Source organism: Coregonus lavaretus (assembly GCF_964263955.1).
Source record: "Coregonus lavaretus genome assembly, contig: HAP1_SCAFFOLD_1496, whole genome shotgun sequence".
NCBI classification, from domain to species: domain Eukaryota; kingdom Metazoa; phylum Chordata; class Actinopteri; order Salmoniformes; family Salmonidae; genus Coregonus; species Coregonus lavaretus.
In genome coordinates, this window is record NW_028156952.1 from 95,222 (window position 1) to 115,219 (window position 19,998).

The 19,998-nt window shown below is 43.8% G+C and overlaps 1 protein-coding gene across 1 annotated transcript in view; it reads right to left on the reverse strand.

Moving 5' to 3' along the window:
* LOC311125996 (glutamate receptor 3-like) overlaps positions 1 to 19,675 on the reverse strand; it is a gene marked incomplete at both ends in the record, with an annotated part of 46,942 nt that extends 27,267 nt beyond the window's left edge. The window contains 4 exons of the mRNA XM_084200019.1: positions 1,248 to 1,402; positions 2,290 to 2,537; positions 16,857 to 17,055; positions 19,302 to 19,675. Of these exons, the coding sequence (XP_084056145.1) occupies positions 1,248 to 1,402; positions 2,290 to 2,537; positions 16,857 to 17,055; positions 19,302 to 19,675 (976 nt within the window). The remainder of the gene's footprint in view (positions 1 to 1,247; positions 1,403 to 2,289; positions 2,538 to 16,856; positions 17,056 to 19,301) is intronic.
* Positions 19,676 to 19,998: the final 323 nt, after the last annotated feature.

Genomic DNA, 19,998 nt, shown 5'->3' on the forward strand with positions numbered 1-19,998 from the left:
GCATGAGTCATGACTGAGTCATTAGTCATTCAATTCATCTAAACTGTATCAAATGTCAATGCCCTCTTTAAAACAATTCTGGGTCTTGGTTGTTCATGTTGCGATCAAGTGGTAAATTGGGTAAAAACATTTGACACCAACTACAAATGTATAGATCTTTGGTAAAATCATTATGAAAAGGCAACCAATTATAGGGGCATTCCCAACACCTACAAAATCCCAATTGAATTGAATTTAGTGGTACCACATGACCCACAGCCCAAAGAGATCAGACCTTCTCTTTGAGATTAGAATTCTCACGTTTGCCCGTAATGCTTAGTCCCCTCAAGACTCCGCTGTTCGCCTCGCCTCCCTGAGCTGAGATGCCTCAGCTGAGCGGACATTTTGGGGGTTTCAGCCAATGGGCTCTAGAGCCCAGCATTGGCTTCTCTAGGCCAGTCGCATGGGATGTCCAGAGAAGCAGCTATATGACATGAGCAGCTGTGAAGCCATGTTGTGTCTGACAGACAAGACAGCAATAATGTTATGAAATACAGACGTGGCCTTCACAAGAGGAAGGCGGCAGTCTCTGGCATCTAGATGCCATGTTTTCATAAATAGTTTGTGATAAACTGTTTAATGAAATGTACTTTATAATATACATACTTATCATATAATATATAACTTACAATAGGTATATTTTAGTCAGAGATCAGTCCAATCTGACAGAGATACTGTTGAAGCTAAATAGACCTCAAACTGGCTATACTTTCTCTAGACAGTATAATACCTGACACACATCATCTGCTGCCCTGCAGATGTTAAAGATAGAGTTAATTCCATCTCCTCCTTTTTCCAACTGCAGGACAGCACTATCCTCCTCACATCCCTCCCATCACTGAGAAGCAGTGAAAGAACTACACTTCCTCCTTGTCAAACACAACCAAACACTTTGCCACAGATCCTTCCTCACACAACTGTCTTTCTCACAAACAACTCAGCTTAGCCTTAGCGTGCTGCCTCATCATCCTCTCTGTGTATTAGCCAAGAAAGGGTTCTTAGTTTGATCTTTTGTTCAATAGGCTGGTCAGAGTCTGGTAAATGACAGAAAGGCTACCTTTGAGCCTGGTTGGACTCAACACAGGTTTGTTTTGGGTTGGGTTGTACTGTAGCTAACAAAGCGCGTAAGAAAATCAAAGCGCTATAATATAAATCTAATCAACAATCAATGATTCCTATTGACTATTATTAACAGCCTTGCCGATTACTCTGCACCATGGTACCCGATCTGGTGACATCGAGGCTGACCTTGGAGTCACCTCCCCCGCTGCCGCACTCGCCCTTGTCGTACCACCATTTGTTTTTCAATTTGTCCAACAGGCCTTGCTCATTCAGTTTTAACACTGCCAGGTTAACAGCATTTCTTGAAACGATAAAACATAACTTGTAAGAAAATGCACAGGTCCGTGAGAAATCTAATGCATAGTTAATAGTAGTAAAGTGGTAGTATAGTATAGTATAGTATAGTATAGTATAGTATAGACGTAGTATAGTAGTAGTATTGAATAGTAGTAGTAGTAGTTATAACGATAATGATAATAGTTGATAGCGGTAGACTACCACTCATTGTTTATTGCTAATAATAGTATTACTAATAACTCTTATATCTATTAGGAAAACGGTCTAGGTAGGAAAATGACAAATTGTTTAACGAATATGAGCTAGATAGATCAGTAAGGCTTATAGGTAGAGCAAAGAAAGTGGTAAATATTGGAAAGGTGGCATGAGGGGTTAGGTGGTTTAGAAACTGAAGTGTGCGGGATGGGGACACCAGTCATCACTGAGGAGGAAAGCAATAACAGCAAACACCATGCAATTAACATTAACATTAACACCGTGCAATTAACATTCATCACAAGTGACAGGGCAGCTTTTAAAGGCTACATTGAAAAACCGCTGAGCTGTTAAATTCAAAGTGACAACACAAGTGTTGAGAAGGAAAGCACACAGGACAGAAGGACAGAGAGAAAGATAGAAGTGAAACAGTTGTTCAACTCTCACACCCTGGAATGGATTCTGCTTTGGTTTAGGAACAACGACATTAAAACATATACAAATATAAACATCCATGATAACAATTATAAATCAACCTTGGTATCGAAGAACAGTAAAAGATATGATACCGTTACCTCTTTGTGTCCTTTCCAAAACAATAAAGAAGAAGAAGTAGTAGAAGGGCCAAACACAAGACATCAGGGTGGGTGGAATACTATAACACCATGGAGAACATCGTTATATTATCCCACCCACCTTAATGCGGAGCCTTTGGGTGTGGCCACACCGTATCCTTTTGAGTCGAGGTTCCCGCCCACTTTCATGGTGTCGCAGGGTTTCCTCTGCTCTATGTACTCATTCATGGTGGACTCCAGGAGGAACGCAAACTTGCCCTTCGACTTTCGTACCCGGGCCACCCCGTCTGGCGTGGTCTTGACGAACACTGAGGGTTCGGCCGATTTCATGTATGACCACATTTTCTCATAGACTGCTATTTTGGATCGCTGTTTAGACGGAGAGAGGGAGGGGGAAGGAGAAGAGGAATACTAGTTTAGACATCAAAGTCCATTGATGTTGATCTGTTTAGGTTCCTCATTGATCTGATGCAGGACACCTCAAGCCATCTTGAAGTGTTTATAGATATCTGGGAAGATTTAGTGGCACGTCTTCAAATACTTCAAGAGAATATTGCTGGTAAGTTCATGAAATCTTTCAGGCCTGTGCAAACTCATGATGCACAATAATCATTAGACACTAATATTACTCATACTTGGTGGCATACAGCCTACAGTGGTCTAGTAAGTCAAGCGTTGATAACGTAGTAATGACCCAAATACAAATGTATACACCATTAAGTGAACAGAAAGAGACAGAGACAGACAGAGAGAGAGAGAGAGAGAGAGATAGAGAGAGAGAGGTACAGTGAGAGAGAGAGAGAGAGAGAGAGAGAGAGAGAGAGAGAGGACCCTGAACAATGAGAGAAACAGGAAAGAGTGATACACAGATGACAACCTTGCTACAGTACACATCAGAAGGGGACCCAGTTTCCCAGTACAGTGCCTGGGGTTAGGCTTAGTCTGCCTGCTGTACAATCTGTAGGAGTGAAGAGAGGAGTTCTAGCTATCTAGAATAAGTAACAATTAAATGATTCAATGCCACTGGATTCATTTTGGCAACACATTTTCAAACTCCAGACTTCTGAATCCTGGTCTGGACCAAAGCAGAGAGAGGACTGCTCCCAAGTGGTAGTGTGTACTGTAGAGTGGATACTCTCACAAGTACACTACGGGTTCAATTTAGGAGGGTAAGTGCTATCTGTGATCCTTGGGATGTCCCTACCCCCTAATCTCTAACCCTAACCTTAACCCCTACCTTTACCATAAACATAACCATAACCCTTACCTAACTTCACCTTAACCCTTACCATTTTGAAATTAAACGTCAATCGGGTAGGGACGTCCAAAGGATTCCGGATAGCAAGGAACAATTTAGGAGCTAGAGAAGTACAAGGAAGTGGGCCAGTTGGCAATAGCCTATAGGGTCAGAGTATGAACAAGCTGTTGATATGGCAACACCAATCAGAGGCATTGTTCCAGTGGCGTGAAGGATCCCATTGTCTGGGCTTCCCCAGAAGGGTCCCTTTAGGTTGAAATACTGAAACAGTCAAGGACTTCATTTTCCCAGCTCAAAGATTTGAGGTGTAGTGTATTATTAACTAAAGCAGACATTTGTGGAAGGCAGCACTTAGCTATAAATGTCATATTTCCTAAGATGTCTTCAAGTTAAGTGAATCCTGAATTATGTCAAGGGGGACAAATACACTGTTAGTGACGGACACTCAGTGTTCTCAAACAGAGTAAACAGCACACCAACTCAGCTAGTGAAGTAACACATAGATGCTGTGGGAAATGCAATAACAGCAGCACACTCACACACACACACTCACACACACTCACACACACTCACACACACACACTCACACACACACACACACACACACACACTCACACACACTCACACACACTCACACACACACACACACACACACACGCTCACACGCTCACACACACTCACACACTCACACACACACACTCACACGCTCACACACACTCACACGCTCACGCTCACACTCACACACTCACATGCTCACACACACACACTCACACACTCACACACTCACACACTCACACACACGCTCACACGCTCACACGCTCACACACTCACACACACTCACACACTCACACACACTCACACGCTCACACGCACACACACACGCTCACGCTCACACTCACACACTCACATGCTCACACACACACACTCACACACTCACACACTCACACACACGCTCACACGCTCACACGCTCACACGCACACACACTCACACACACTCACACACTCACACACACACACTCACACGCTCACACGCACACACACTCACACACTCACATGCTCACACATACACACTCACACACTCACACACTCACACACACTCACACACACACACACACGCACGCACGCACACACACACACACACTCACACACGCATGCACGCACGCATGCACACACACACATGTTTAGCCCTGTGGCTTTGTGAGTGGAGTGGGACTCGTCCATTCTAAACAAGAGATAGACCCATCAATGTCCCTAATTAATATACTGCCCCTCTCTGACTGTAATGGATATTGCCTCCGACACATCACTGTTAATAAACAAAAGCATTAACCTTGACTTAACGGAGGGCCCTAGTTGGCTCAGTGTGTTCCAATACAATCTGTAATGAGTCATCCATCATGTCACATCAGACCAGAGGGGTGAGGATCAGACCAGACAACAACATAATGCAAATTAAAAAGTCAACATGATGAATGAATGCATCTCCTTGTCTCCGCCTTGATGAAAAAGGCTTGAAGTTTGGGGATGTGAGTTGATGAGCGTTCTATTTTAATGCTAATATGGGTTACAGTTAGTAATATGTATGACGACGGAGATTGGAGGGAAATTTAATAAATACGCCTTCAGATGTGGTGGCACAGGATCGTGTTGTTTTGTGTTGACAATATGATTTATTGTGCTCTCATATTTACATGAGCTAAACATCGTTGGAAGGATGATGTTGTTTGGTTTTGAGGACAATTTCCCCAAAGGCTGCATGTGTGTGTGTGTGTGTGTGTGTGTGTGTGTGTGTGTGTGTGTGTGTGCGTGTGTGTGTGTGTGTCCCAGCTGACTGCCTCTTCAAATAGAAATAAGAGAATGAACAGACATTGATTAACGCTGACAGAGCTCGTGCTGCCTCAGTGGTTTATCAAGCCAATTGATCAATATCAGCATGCTAGGAGGAAGAACCACCAAATACCATGATAAGATGATTCCACTGATAAGATGATTCCACTGATAAGATGATTCAACTGATAAGATGATTCCACTGATAAGATGATTCAACTGATAAGATGATTCCACTGATAAGACGATTCAACTGATACGATGATTCCACTGATAAGACGATTCAACTGATAAGATGATTCCACTGATAAGATGATTCCACTGATAAGACGATTCAACTGATAAGACGATTCCACTGATAAGACGATTCAACTGATAAGATGATTCCACTGATAAGAAGATTCAACTGATAAAATGATTCCACTGATAAGATGATTCAACTGATAAGATGATTCAACTGATAAGATGATTCCACTGATAAGACGATCCAACTAATAAGATGATTCCACTGATAAAACGATTCAACCGATAAGATGATTCAACTGATAAGATAATTCCACTGATAAGATGATTCCACTGATAAGATTATTCAACTGATAAGATGATTCCACTGATAAGATGATTCCAATGTGATAAGATGATTCCACTGATAAGATGATTCCACTGCTCACACCCATATAGTTACTGCTGCCTGAGACAAGTTGGAGGGTGGAGAAGGACAGATGGGGAGAGAGGACTGAAGAGAGAGGGAGGGGGAGCGCATAGAGAGAGAGAGGTGAAAGGGAGAGAGAGGTGAGAGAGAGAGAGAGGGAGAGAGAGAGAGAGAGAGAGAGAGAGAGAGAGAGAGAGAGAGAGAGAGAGAGATGAAAGGGAGAGAGAGGTGTGAGAGAAGAGAGGAGAGAGAGAGAGAGAGAGAGAGAGGTGAAAGGGAGAGAGAGAGAGAGAGAGAGAGTGAGGTGAAAGGGAGAGAGAGAGAGGGAGAGAGAGAGGTGAAAGGGAGAGAGGAGAGAGAGAGGTGAAAGGGAGAGAGGGAGAGAGAGGTGAAAGGGAGAGAGGGAGAGAGAGAGAGGTGAAAGGGAGAGAGAGGTGTGAGAGAGAGGAGAGAGAGAGAAATATGGAGAGATAGCAAGAGAAAGGGGGAGAGAACCCAACCTTGAACGAGTCTAATCTGTATGAAAGTCAAACTACAAACATAAAACTTAATGTTCATTTTTCTGGGAAATGTGTTGTCATCTGTTACGGATACAGGTATCCTGTGTTTTGTGTTTTTCCTCTCCTTCTGCCCTAATCACAGGTGTCCTGTATGTTCCTGATTGGTGGTCGTTTGGGTGTCTGCTGATTGCTGAGGTGGACCAATCAGTGTACATTCCTCTTCATTGCACCACCTGTTTTTGGTTTTTCAATCACACATCCCATTGTTTAAATGCCAGTCAGTTGTGTTTGTAGAGAGAGACTATTTTCCGTATGTGAGTATGGATACTGTGGTGTCCTGTGTTTTGTGTACTCACTCATTTGCTGGTTACTCTGTTTGGTAACTTTGTTGTGTGTTTCTGGGAAAAGGGGAATTTAAGCAAGTTGGAGTTGTAGGAAGAAAACTGTCTAAAAACACTAGTTAGACCTGAGCGGACCACCCACTGTAATTTTTGTATGATTAGCAGTAGCTTAGCGGTTCTTGAGGCAGGCAAGATCAGTTTAGGGTTTTTTACACTATTGTTTCATTTCTTGGGTCCTGCTCAGCCCTTTTTCCCAAACCTTTACCGTGTGTTCAAAAATAAACATTTTATGTTTGACGGTAGTTTATGGTTGTCGTGTAGTTTTTGTTCTCACTGTTCCATGTCACGATTCTAATTTGCATGAATTATGTTACGGGTCTCTTGTCCATCCACCCTAGATGTTTAAAGCCACAAGGTTCGTAACATCATCTCTCTACATACATAGCTCAATCATCTCTACAGACATATTTCCATTATCTCTCTACAGACATAGCCACATTATCTCTCTACAGACAGCTCCATCATCTGTCTACATACATAGCTCCATTCTCTCTCTACAGACTTAGCTACATTATCTCTCTACAGACATAGCTCCATCATCTCTCTACAGACATAGCTCCATCATCTCTCTACAGACATAGCTCCATCATCTCTCTACAGACATAGCTCCATCATCTCTCTACAGACATAGCTCTATCATCTCTCTACAGACATAGCTCCATCATCTCTCTACAGACATAGCTCCATCATCTCTCTACAGACATAGCTCCATCATCTCTCTACAGACATAGCTCTATCATCTCTCTACAGACATAGCTCCATCATCTCTCTACATACATAGCTCCATCATCTCTCTACAGACAAAGCTCCATCATCTCTCTACAGACATAGCTCCATCATCTTTCTTACTGTGCTCTGTAGATTTACAGGTAAATTCCTCTCTGGGATGGGGATAACCTCAGATGAGAGATGGAGAGATGGATGGATGGATGGATGGATGGATGGAGGGATGGAGGGATGGAGGGATGGAGGGATGAATGAGGGAGGGATTGAGGGAGAGAGGGATAAAGGAAAAGCTATCTGGTGCACTCAGACTTGCAGATTGGTCAAGATGAGTCAGACACACTCACACACACACACACACACACACACAGAGATGATTCCTCCTTGCCTTGAGCTGGCCTGTCTCTGTCTACGGTCTGTTTGGCCACATACTGTTCTATTCTACTGAGGTCTGCTGCATGATGCAATGACAAGAACACAACAAAGGCTTATTTGTGTGTGTGTGTGTTTACAAGGGTGTGGATCATTCGTGAAAAATATCCTTTGAAGGCATGCCTCCTGTAGCTCAGTTGGTAGAGCATGGCGCTTGCAATGCCAGGGTTGTGGGTTCGATTCCCACGGGGGGGGGCAGTATGAAAAATGTATGCACTCATTAACTGTAAGTCGCTCTGGATAAGAGTGTCTGCTAAATGACAAAAATGTATGCCATCAATTTTCAAGCTGCATTTTGTTGTTAAAAAAACCAAACTGAAGTTGCCATTTAAAAACGTCTAGGAGAGGACCTTTGATTAAAGTGCGGAGTCAAAATAAATGACCCTCTTCATTCTAAATAGCCACTCAATCTGTATCGATTCTGAGTTAGGTCAGACAGCGATTCCAAGGGTACATCTTAAATGGCACCCTATTCCCTATATAGGTCCCACGGGGCTCTGGTGAAAAGTAGTGCACTATATAGTGAATAGGGTACCATTTGGGATGTAGTTCCTCTGTCCACTGGCCTTAGAGCTGCAGAGCAAGGTTTTATTTTATTCTCTGGCATTGTTACTTTCATCATGGGCTCTACACACACAGTGAACACTTAGTTATATTTAAAACTCTACCCTCAAACACCCAGCAGCACATTTCCTCCCACCTCCAGTTTCCTTTCATTTAATTTCCTTTCAGGACATTCCATGAGTTTCCTATGTCATTCTTTCAGTATTCAATAGTCAGGCAGGACTACATGTATATCTTTCATTATTCAATAGTGTTAGGCAGGATTACCTGTATATCTCAGGTATGCAGCTGTGGAAGGTGGGACTCCAGGGGGTTTACTTTGTCATTGAAGTGCTCCCCTCCACTCTATGTTCAGAAAATCAATTGGGATGTATTTGATGTTTAGTGTAGGAATCCAATCTGTCTCTGTCTCTGTCTCTCTCTCTCTTTCTCTCTCTCTCTCTCTCTCTCTCTCTCTCTCTCTCTCTCTCTCTCTCTCTCTCTCTCTCGCTCTCTCTCTCTCTCGCTCTCGCTCTGTTAGTGTTCATCTGAAGTTAGACAGGGCCATCTGAGAGCCTGTCTTCTGCTTAGAGGTTATCTCTATCTCACACCCAGCCTGTCATTGCTTTTATCAAGCTCTCCCTTTATGCAGAAAGCCTCTAATCTCTGTTGTAGGAGCCTCCCCTTCCCTTACCCAGCGCCATACCCAAACACACACTGACAAGAGCTGGGGGATTGGCATTTTTTGATGCGCAAAGGATTGCAGTGGGCTACGGTCTAACCTTCTGTAGTTCTTTGATTTTGAAGTCTCTCTTTCTGGTTCAGGATACCTCTCTCCTCCCTCCCTCCTCTCCTCCCTCCCTCCTCTCCTCCCTCCCTCCTCTCCTCCCTCTCTCTATCTCCCCCCTCTCCTCACCACCCTCTCTCTCTAGCTCCCCCCTCTCCTCACCACCCTCTCTCTGTAGCTCCCCCCTCTCCTCACCACCCTCTCTCTATCCCCCCCCTCTCCTCACCACATTCTCTCTAGCTCCCCCCTCTCCTCACTACCCTCTCTCTATCGCCCCCCTCTCCTCACCACCCTCTCTCTAGCTCCCCCCTCTCCTCACCACCCTCTCTCTATCTCCCCCCTCTCCTCACCACCCTCTCTCTATCTCCCCCCTCTCCTCACCACCCTCTCTCTATCTCCCCCCTCTCCTCACCACCCTCTCTCTATCTCCCCCCTCTCCTCACCACCCTCTCTCTATCTCCCCCCTCTCCTCACCACCCTCTCTCTCTATCTCCCCCCTCTCCTCACCACCCTCTCTCTATCTCCCCCCTCTCCTCACCACACTCTCTATCTCCCCCCTCTCCTCACCACCCTCTCTCTATCTCCCCCCTCTCCTCACCACCCTCTCTCTATCTCCCCCCTCTCCTCACCCCCTCTCTATCTCCCCCCTCTCCTCACCACCCTCTCTCTATCTCCCCCCTCTCCTCACCACACTCTCTCTCTATCTCCCCCTCTCCTCACCACACTCTCTATCTCCCCCCTCTCCTCACCACCCTCTCTCTATCTCCCCCCTCTCCTCACCACCCTCTCTCTATCTCCCCCTCTCCTCACCACACTCTCTATCTCCCCCCTCTCCTCACCACCCTCTCTCTATCTCCCCCCTCTCCTCACCACACTCTCTCTCTATCTCCCCCCTCTCCTCACCACCCTCTCTCTATCTCCCCCCTCTCCTCACCACACTCTCTATCTCCCCCCTCTCCTCACCACCCTCTCTCTATCTCCCCCCTCTCCTCACCACCCTCTCTCTATCTCCCCCCTCTCCTCACCCCCCTCTCTATCTCCCCCCTCTCCTCACCACCCTCTCTCTATCTCCCCCCTCTCCTCACCACACTCTCTCTATCTCCCCCTCTCCTCACCACACTCTCTATCTCCCCCCTCTCCTCACCACCCTCTCTCTATCTCCCCCCTCTCCTCACCACCCTCTCTCTATCTCCCCCCTCTCCTCACCACACTCTCTATCTCCCCCCTCTCCTCACCACCCTCTCTCTATCTCCCCCCTCTCCTCACCACACTCTTTATCTCCCCCCTCTCCTCACCACCCTCTCTCTATCTCCCCCCTCTCCTCAGCACCCTCAACAAGGTTTCACCCAATCTGCCCACACTGGGTGAAAATGCGCTTTGGTAATAAATGTCACTTCCTGATGTTATAAAATACATTTTACCAAGACAAATACGATTCTTCATATTCTGAATCATTTAGTAGTGTCTTTCTCTAACATATCAATAACATTAGATCCATGATGCATCCGTTTCTTTTTATCCTAAAATCCTCCATTGTCCCTGCTAATGACACGCATACCCATAACATGATACAGCCACCAGCAAGCTTGAAAATAAAATATGAACAGTGGTACTCAGGGATGTGTTGCGTTGGATTTGCCAGAAACATAACGCTTTGTATTCAGGACATGAAGATAATTTCTTGTCACATTTTATTGCGAACAGGATGCATGATTTAGAATATTTTTATTCTGTACAGGCTTCCTTCTTTTCACTCTGTCAATTAGGTTAGTATTGTGGAGTAATTACAATGTTGTTGATCCATCCTCCTATCCCAGCCATTAACTCTGTAACTTTTTTAAAAGTCACCGTTGGCCTCATGGTGAAATCCTTGAGTGGTTTCCTTCCTCTCCGAGAGAGGGAGATGACAGTTTAGTCTGAAGAAGAGGCAGAGACAGGAGACAGGAGAGATGACAGGCTAGTCTGAAGAAAAGGCAGAGACAGGAGACAGGAGAGATGACAGGCACAAATAGAAAGACTGTTCATACACAGGAGGAATAAAGGGGGAATAAAGCCCAAAAGGGCTTCTCGAGTAGCCCCCACCTAATAGTCATAAATCACACAGATTTAGCAGTATGGACAAACAAACAGAGAAAATATCAAATAAACACTAGACGCAAAAGAAAAGAAAATCCAAGCAGAAAGTCAAGCTACTGGGGATGTCGTTCTGTGATGGACAGTAGGTGCCTCTTCAACATAAAAAAAAAAAAACAATGACGGGGATAGCTTGTCAAAATCAGGCGGGAGTGAGTTCCAGATCATAGGGTCTCTGAAGGGGATTCGGAATTGAGAAATGGCGGTTACTGAACGTGGGTGACGTAGCTGTTGTCTGTTTCTTGTTGAGTAGTTATGGAATTCATATGTGGCGGTGAAATGGTTTTTTTAATAAAGAGGCTAATAATTTATTTAAAGAGCCGTTAACAAATTGAGCAACTTGAAGTTAATTAATTAGATAAATATTCAGGAGTGCTAATTGTTTGAAAAGTAATGCTGAATGGTCTCTAAAACCGGCAGATGATATTATTCTTATAGAGCGTTTCTGCAGGCGATAGATTGATAGTAGCTTGGTATGGTGTGTGCTGGCCCCTGTTACAGTAACTGATTAATGGGAAGATCATTGTGTGATAGAGACTGAGAGCAGTGCTTCTGTTTAGGAGATATCTCATTTTTTACATGTATCCCCGTATTTTTGGCGATCTTTGAGTTTATTGTCGTTATGTGTGGTTACCATGACAATTTACCTATGAAAGTCACACATTGCTTTCTATCGTTTAGTGTGACTGAAAAACGTTCCAAACTCACGCCATTATGAAGTTCTGCTGTGCTCGCCAGCCTGTACCTTCGTATAAAAAGAAGCCGGATGAATTCATCAAATATAAAAGCTGGAGTGTCAGAGGACGATGATATAATTATTTCTGTTTGAAATGTTGTGACTGATTTAAAGTTTCCAGCTGGGATCTACCGTATGGGATTAATTACACCCGAATGTGGTTCCCGAAAAACACACACACACACGCACATAGACACACACACACACGCACATAGACACACACACACACGCACATAGACACAGACACACACGTACTCATGCATTTAAAAAAAAACTAATAATGAAAGAAAAGCACTGCAAGTTAGAATTATGCAAAGTTAGTGTGGGAGAGATGGAAACATTATTGTGATCGATCAATAATGACAAACCTCCTGGCATTGATAATTTAGATGGAAAGCTACTGAGGATGGTAGCTGACTCTATAGCCACTCCTATCTGTCATATCTTTAATCTGAGCCTAGAGGAAAGTATTTGTCCTCAGGCCTGGCGGGAAGCCAAAGTAATTCCGCTACCCAAGAGTGGTAAAGCGGCATTGACTGCTTCTAACAGCAGACCTATTAGCTTCAAATCAAATCAAATCACATTTATTTTGTCACATGCGCCGAATACAACAGGTGTAGACCTTACAGTGAAATGCTTACTTATAAGCCCTTAACCAACAATGCAATTTTAAGGAAGAATACCTCCCAAAAATACAAAAAAAATAACATGAAATAAAATAATAATATGAAATAAAAGTAACAAATAATTAAAGAGCAGCAGTAAAATAACAGTAGCGAGGCTGTATACAGGGGGTACCGGTACAGAGTCAATGTGCGGGGGCACCGGTTAGTCGAGGTAATTGAGGTAATATGTACATGTAGGTAGAGTTATTAAAGTGACTATGCATAGATAATAAACAGAGTAGCAGCAGTGTAAAAGAGGGGGGGGGGGGGGGGGGCAATGCAAATAGTCTGGGTAGCCATTTGATTAGATGTTCAGGAGTCTTATGGCTTGGAGGTAGAAGCTGTTTAGAAGCCTCTTGGACCTAGAGTTGGCGCTCTGGTACCGCTTGCAATGCGGTAGCAGAGAGAACAGTCTATGACTAGGGTGGCTGGTATAGAGGTCCTGGATGGCAGGAAGCTTTGCCCCAGTGATGTAATGGGCCGTACGCACTGTCGGAGGCCGAGCAGTTGCCATACCAGGCAGTGATGCAACCAGTCAGGATGCTCTCGATGGTGCAGCAGTAGAACCTTTTGAGGATCTGAGGACCCATTGCTGCCAACTCTTAGTAAACTGTTGGAAAAAATGGTGTTTGACCAAATACAATGCTATTTCTCTGTAAATAAATTATCAACAGACTTTCAGCATGCATTGAGAAGGGCACTCAACATGTACTGCACTGACAGAAATGACTGATGATTGGTTGAAAGAAATTAATAATAACATGATTGTGGGAGCTGTACTGTTATATTTTAGTGCAACTGTTGATATTATTGACAATAACCTGTTGTTGAGAAAACATATGCGTTATGGCTTTTCAACCTCTGTCATATCGTGGACTCAGAGCAACAATGTATCTATCTAATAGAACTCAGAGGGTTTACTATAATGGAAGCTTCTCTAATGTCAAACATGTAAAGTGTGGTGTACCACAGGGCAGCTCTCTAGGCCCTCTACACTTTTCTATTTTTACCAATGATCTGCCACTGGCATTAAACAAAGCATGTGTGTCCATGTATGCTGATGATTCAACCATATACGCATCAGCAACCACAGCTAACTAAGTCACTGAAACCCTTAACAAATAGTTGCAGTCTGTTTTGGAATGGGTGGCCAGTAATAAACTGGTCCTGAACATCTCTAAAACTAAGAGCATTGTATTTGGTACAAATCATACCCTAAGTTCTAGACCTCAACTTAATTTGGCCATGAATGGTGTGGCTGTTGAACAAGTTGAGGAGACTAAATTGCTTGCTTTTACCTTAGATTGTGAACTGTCATGGTCAAAACGTATAGATTCAATGGTTGTGAAGATGGGGAGAGGTATGTCTGTAATAAAGTGATGCTCTGCTTTTTTGACACCACTCTCCACAATGCAAGTCCTGCAGGCTCTAGTTTGATCTTATCTTGATTATTGTCCAGTCATATGGTCAAGTGCTGCAGAGAAAGACCTAGTTAAGCTGCAGCTGATCCAGAACAGAGCCACATGTCTTGCTCTTCATTGTACTCAGAGGGATAATATTAATACTATGAATGCCAGTCTCTCTTGGCTGACAGTTGAGGAAAGACTGACTGCGTCACATCTTGTTTTTATAAGAAATTCTATATTGTTTGCTTAGTCACTGACACACACACTTACCCCACCAGGGGTCTTTTCACAGTCCCCAGGTCCAGAAAAAATTCAAGGAAACGTGCAGTATTAATCAGAGCCATGAGTGCATGGAACTCCCTTCCATCTTATATAGCGCAAGTGAACAGCAAACCTGGTTTCAAAAACCAAATAAAGCAACACTTCACGACACAACGCCTCTCCCCCATGTGACCTACTTGTTGTGTGTATGTACTGACATGTATGTGTAACTGATAGATGCTCACACACACACTACATGTTATTGTTATTAAATCTATGTAAATTGTGTGATGTGTCGGACCCCATTCTAATAAATCAAAATCAAATCAGAAATCACACACACACAAGCACACACACACACACACACACAGACACAGAACTTGAGCCCATTAATCAGTGTTTTTTTTCTTGTCAGTCTCTCTCCAGTTTTAATTAAAGTCCTGTCGATTTCTACTCTGAAGGCTCTGGCTGGAACTAGGACACTCATTATATGGAATAACTTAAATCTGTCTTCAACTCCCCAACCAGGCCTCATTAAGAGTGTGTGTGTTTGTGTGTGTGTGTGTGTGTGTGTGTGTGTGTGTGTGTGTGTGTGTGTGTGTGTGTGTGTGTGTGTGTGTGTATGTGTGTGTGTGTGTGTGTTCGTGTGTGTGTGTGATTTTTTATTTGATTTTGATTGTATGTGTGTGTGTCTTCTACACTATTCATTATCTATGTTAGTCCCTGGCTGTGTCCAGTGTTCAAACGACCTACACATTACATACACATTCGCTAATTGCCACTTCTCATAATAAGATACAAGGCTTTCGTACACCCACTCTCTCTCTGCCTCTTCAATGTCTAAACAGTACTTGAGCTCTTAGGCTCTTAGGCTACATCATAACATATTCCCAACGGCATTTCATATATTATACTATAAATAGAGATTGTAAATACCAAATGATTATAAATATAGTTATCCATTATCACAACAGTGTGTTATATTGCATTGTAACGTAGCTCCTCCACTCTGCCACAGCGTGTTGTATTGTACACTGACAAGGGGATGGATGAACTCTCAGATGAGACTTTGGTTAATTTATAACTTAATTGGCTCGTCAGTCCCTCTCTGCTGGCGGACATATTGCTTCCTTCCATCTCCTCTACTCTATTTGGCCTGGAGGCCCTTTATTCATCAGCTCCATGCAGCCACAACCGGCTAATTAGGTTTGGTGAGCTGACCCCTCTGAGTTACTGTAGGGCTGATGTGGACTCTGTTTCATCACCTTAGAGAGTGCGTGCGTGCGTGTGTGTGTTTGTGTGTGTGTGTGTGTGTGTGTGTGTGTGTGTGTGTGTGTGTGTGTGTGTGTGTGTGCGTGTGTGTGTGTGCGTGTGTGCGTGTGTGTGTGTGTGTGTGTGTGTGTGTGTGTGTGTGCGTGCGTGCGTGCGTGTGTCTGTGTGTGTTAGACACGTCGTTAGCAATCAGACTTTCTGCTGACCAGACTAACTGTCTCAAGGTTGGACAAGGCCAGCACAACCGAATCGCCACAGCATAAAATCACCATTCATGTGATATCACAACGTTTCAAGAAGCACCATACATGCTCCCCTGCACCTCGACAGTTCTTATGACACGTTCTGTGGTTTTGATTGAAATACGGGGTGGTTTTTTGTCAGAGATCTAGTGTTAACATTTTTTACATTTACATTTTAGCCATTTAGCAGACGCTCTTATCCAGAGCGACTTACAGTTAGTGAGTGCATACATTTCATACTTTATTTCTCTGTACTCTGCACAAACTGTCAGAAACCGTCTCAGGGAAGCTCATCTGCGTGCTTGTCGTCCTCACCAGGGTCTTGACCTAACTGCAGTTTGGCGTCATAACCAGCTTCTGTGGGCAAATGCTCACTAACGGTAAAATATGAAAGTGTACGGCTGTTCTGAAGAGGTTTCAGGGACTTGATGTCTGAGGTGACATTATGACATAATAGCAATATCAACTCACATGATATCAGACCAAAACGCTCTTCTTTTTTTTTTTTTTTTTTTGTAATATAGAAGACGCTCTTATCCAGAGCGACTTACAGTTAGTGAGTGCATACATTTTTACCATGTATTCTGCCACAGTACTTTCCGATTGATTTGTACTAAAACTAGCCGACCAGCCAGTTGTACCGAGTTACCAGCAGTAATTGCTGAAGGTCAAATCCTAACTTTCACTTAAGTCATACATTGATGTCAATGGGAGAATAAGTGAAAACGTGACTTTAAGTGGACGATAGGATTGGCCCCTGAATGACCATTTGGCCTAGATGATCAACCCGGTGTACCAACTGGCTGATGGACCTGTTGTTAGCAACAACATTCCTGTGTCCGGTACTCACCCTAAAGAACTCTTTGGTGGAACCAGCATCCAGTGTTCCGTAAGCAATCTCAGTCTGTTTAGCCAGGTCCTCAGCACTCTCTATGGGGGAGACCATCCTCTCCACTGTGAGGAAAGCAGCCAGGTTGGCCGTATAGGATGAGATGATGATGAGAGTGAAAAACCACCACACGCCACCTACTATTCTCCCTGATAGGGACCTGAGAGAGACACAGAGAGAGAGAGAGAGAGAGAGAGGGAGAGGAGAGAGAGAGAGAGAGAGGAGAGAGAGAGAGAGAGAGAGAGAGAGAGAGAGAGAGAGAGAGAGAGAGAGAGAGAGAGAGAGAGAGAGAGAGAGAGAGAGAGAGAGAGAGAGAGAGAGAGAGAGCGAGAGCAGGGGAGAGAGATAAAGAGAGAGGAGAGAGAGAGAAAGAGAGAGAGAAGGGGAGGAAGAAAAGAGAAGTGGAGAGAGATAGAGAGAGGGAGGAGAAGGAGAGAGAGGCAGGAAGAGAAAGTGAGGAGAGAGAGGCAGGAAGAGAGAGTGAGCGAGTGAGACAGAGAGAGAGAAAGAGAGCAAGAGAGAAAGAGAGAGAGAGAGACAGACAGACAGACAGACAGACAGACAGACATATAGATAGATAAACAGATAGAGAGAGAGAGAAGGAAACAGAGAAAAGGAAACAGAGAGAGAGAGAGATGAGAGAGAGAGAGAGAGAGAGAGAGAGAGAGAGAGAGAGAGAGAGAGAAGGATACAGAGAGAAGGGAGAGAGAAGGAAACAGAGAGAAGGGAGAGAGAAGGAAACAGAGAGAGGGGAGAGAAGGAAACAGAGAGAGCGAGAGAAGGAAACAGAGAGGGGAGAGAGGGAAACAGAGAGAGAGAGAGAGAGAGAGAGAGAGAGAGAGAGAGAGAGAGGGGGAGCATTAACAACACATTCCTCCCAACACATTAGAGAGAGGTGTCATTAGCAGAGCTAGTAAACCCAGCTGGTGTCTGTCCATTCCATATAGGAGGGGATAATGACAGTAAATACGCTACAGGTTGTGCACCACTGTACCTAGTGCTACTGGCACAGCTCACTGGAACATATTTTTTAAGGCCAGAAAAACCTTGGTTAGCCTGGCTTTAAAAACCTTAAGCTGAGTCAGTATATTCCAATACAGTTTTAAAATGTGAAACTACCCTGGAGTCCAGGAATATATCATATGACAAAGTGTTTTAATGGATATAGCTAGACTGTAGATTTACAGTTTGCGTTACTGCATCAATACACCTAGCCTGTTATAGTACAACTGACACATCTCACTGGAATCTAGTCTTTAACCCTATAAACGCTGAGTCTGTCTATTTTAATCCAGCTTCAACTGAGAAACTGGGATAATACATGACATGACCTTTTAGATATAGGTGTTTTAATGATGTCATTTTATCCAGCAGACTCATCACCAGCAGTATAATCTGGGGTCAGTGTAAGGTCAACCTAACCAGGCCTATAGCATGAGGTCATGGATCATATGGAGCCAAAGCCTGATTGACCATAAAGATCTATCTGACTGCACAGTTCACTGGTAATGTTGAACAACATCACTAACCCATATTGAGGGGAGAGACGTAATAACGGTCATGCTGTATAGCGTGGGAATGCAATACAGCTAGCACTCAGACACATTTACATCTTCATATTTCAGTCATTAAGAAAACACTCTTATCCAGAGTGCTGTACCGTGTGCTGTATCGTGTGCTGTATCCCGTGTGCTGTACCGTGTGCTGTACCGTGTGCTGTACCGTGTGCTGTACGTGTGCTGTATCGTGTGCTGTACTGTATGTGAGTGCAACTGTTGTGAGAATTCATAAGCTATATTTTATACTACAACGTATTCTATTCTATTGAAGGCCCCCCAAAAAGAAGCACAATATTCCAATCTACCCAATGTATTTTTACATCAGATCTACCCCATTATATTTTTACATCAGATCCACCCCATTGTATTTTTACATCAGATCTACCCCATTATATTTTTGCATTAGATCTACCCCATTATATTTTTACATCAGATCTACCCCATTGTATTTTTTACATCAGATCTACCCCATTATATTTTTGCATTAGATCTACCCCATTGTATTTCCAGCCAGGTCACGCTTGATACAGTCAGTATTCGACGTCCATCCATGTTTGAGGACGTTGGGAGATAAAGTAGAAACCGGCCACTAGGGGCAACAGTGAGCGCTGTCCAAAGTCCAAAGGTTGCATGTTCGAATCCAGGTATAGAAAATTTGACATTTGGAAGAACTTCGAAAATTTGACTTTTGAGAAACATGGATGAATGTCTGATTCTGATGTGAGACTGTGAGAGCTGGTAGTGTATTTCTACATCAGATCTACCCCATTGTATTTCTACATCAGATCTACCCCATTGTATTTCTACATCAGATCCACCCCATTATATTTCTAGGTCAGATAACTACCTGGGTGATATCTCACATCCCTGCTGCATGAAGGCTCCCAGAGAGAACCACAGAGAGTTGAAGATGCCAAAGTCGTTGGGAGGATCTGGAGGTGTCTGGGGGTCTTTGGTCTCATCCTGTTCATCCAGGTTCCACTCATAGGGGCTGAAGCGGCTGACCAGGAACAGGACCACGCTCACACCGATGTAGGCGAACACGATACACATCCATATCTCATAGGCCAGCGGGTCCAGGAAGGAGAAGACACCAGGTTTAGACTTCTGGGGCTTCTTGATCATGATGGAGATGCCCAGAGACATGAAGGGCTTGGAGAAGTCGATCACCTCCTCACGGACCAGGGTTATGGTGAGAGGTGCCACAGCTATATCTGCTCTCTGGAAACAGGGACACGTAGAATGGGTTTGTTTGTTTGGTTCCGTCTCAGATAAGGTTTTTATCTAGATATTATGCATAACTTGAATGAAATGAAAATAAGTTTGTTAAATAAAGGTCCTTACATAACTTATGGACAGTTTTCGTGAGTTTCTTACAATATTGGCCTACGGTCGTGCTTTATAGTCTCAAAGTGGACAAAAGAAAACACCATGAAGGGAAAAGAAAAATATTGTACAGTCTATGCCTCGGGATGCTTTTAGTCAACACAACAACAACATCAAAGAAATATCCTATACGGAAATAAATCATATGCAGCGTGTGT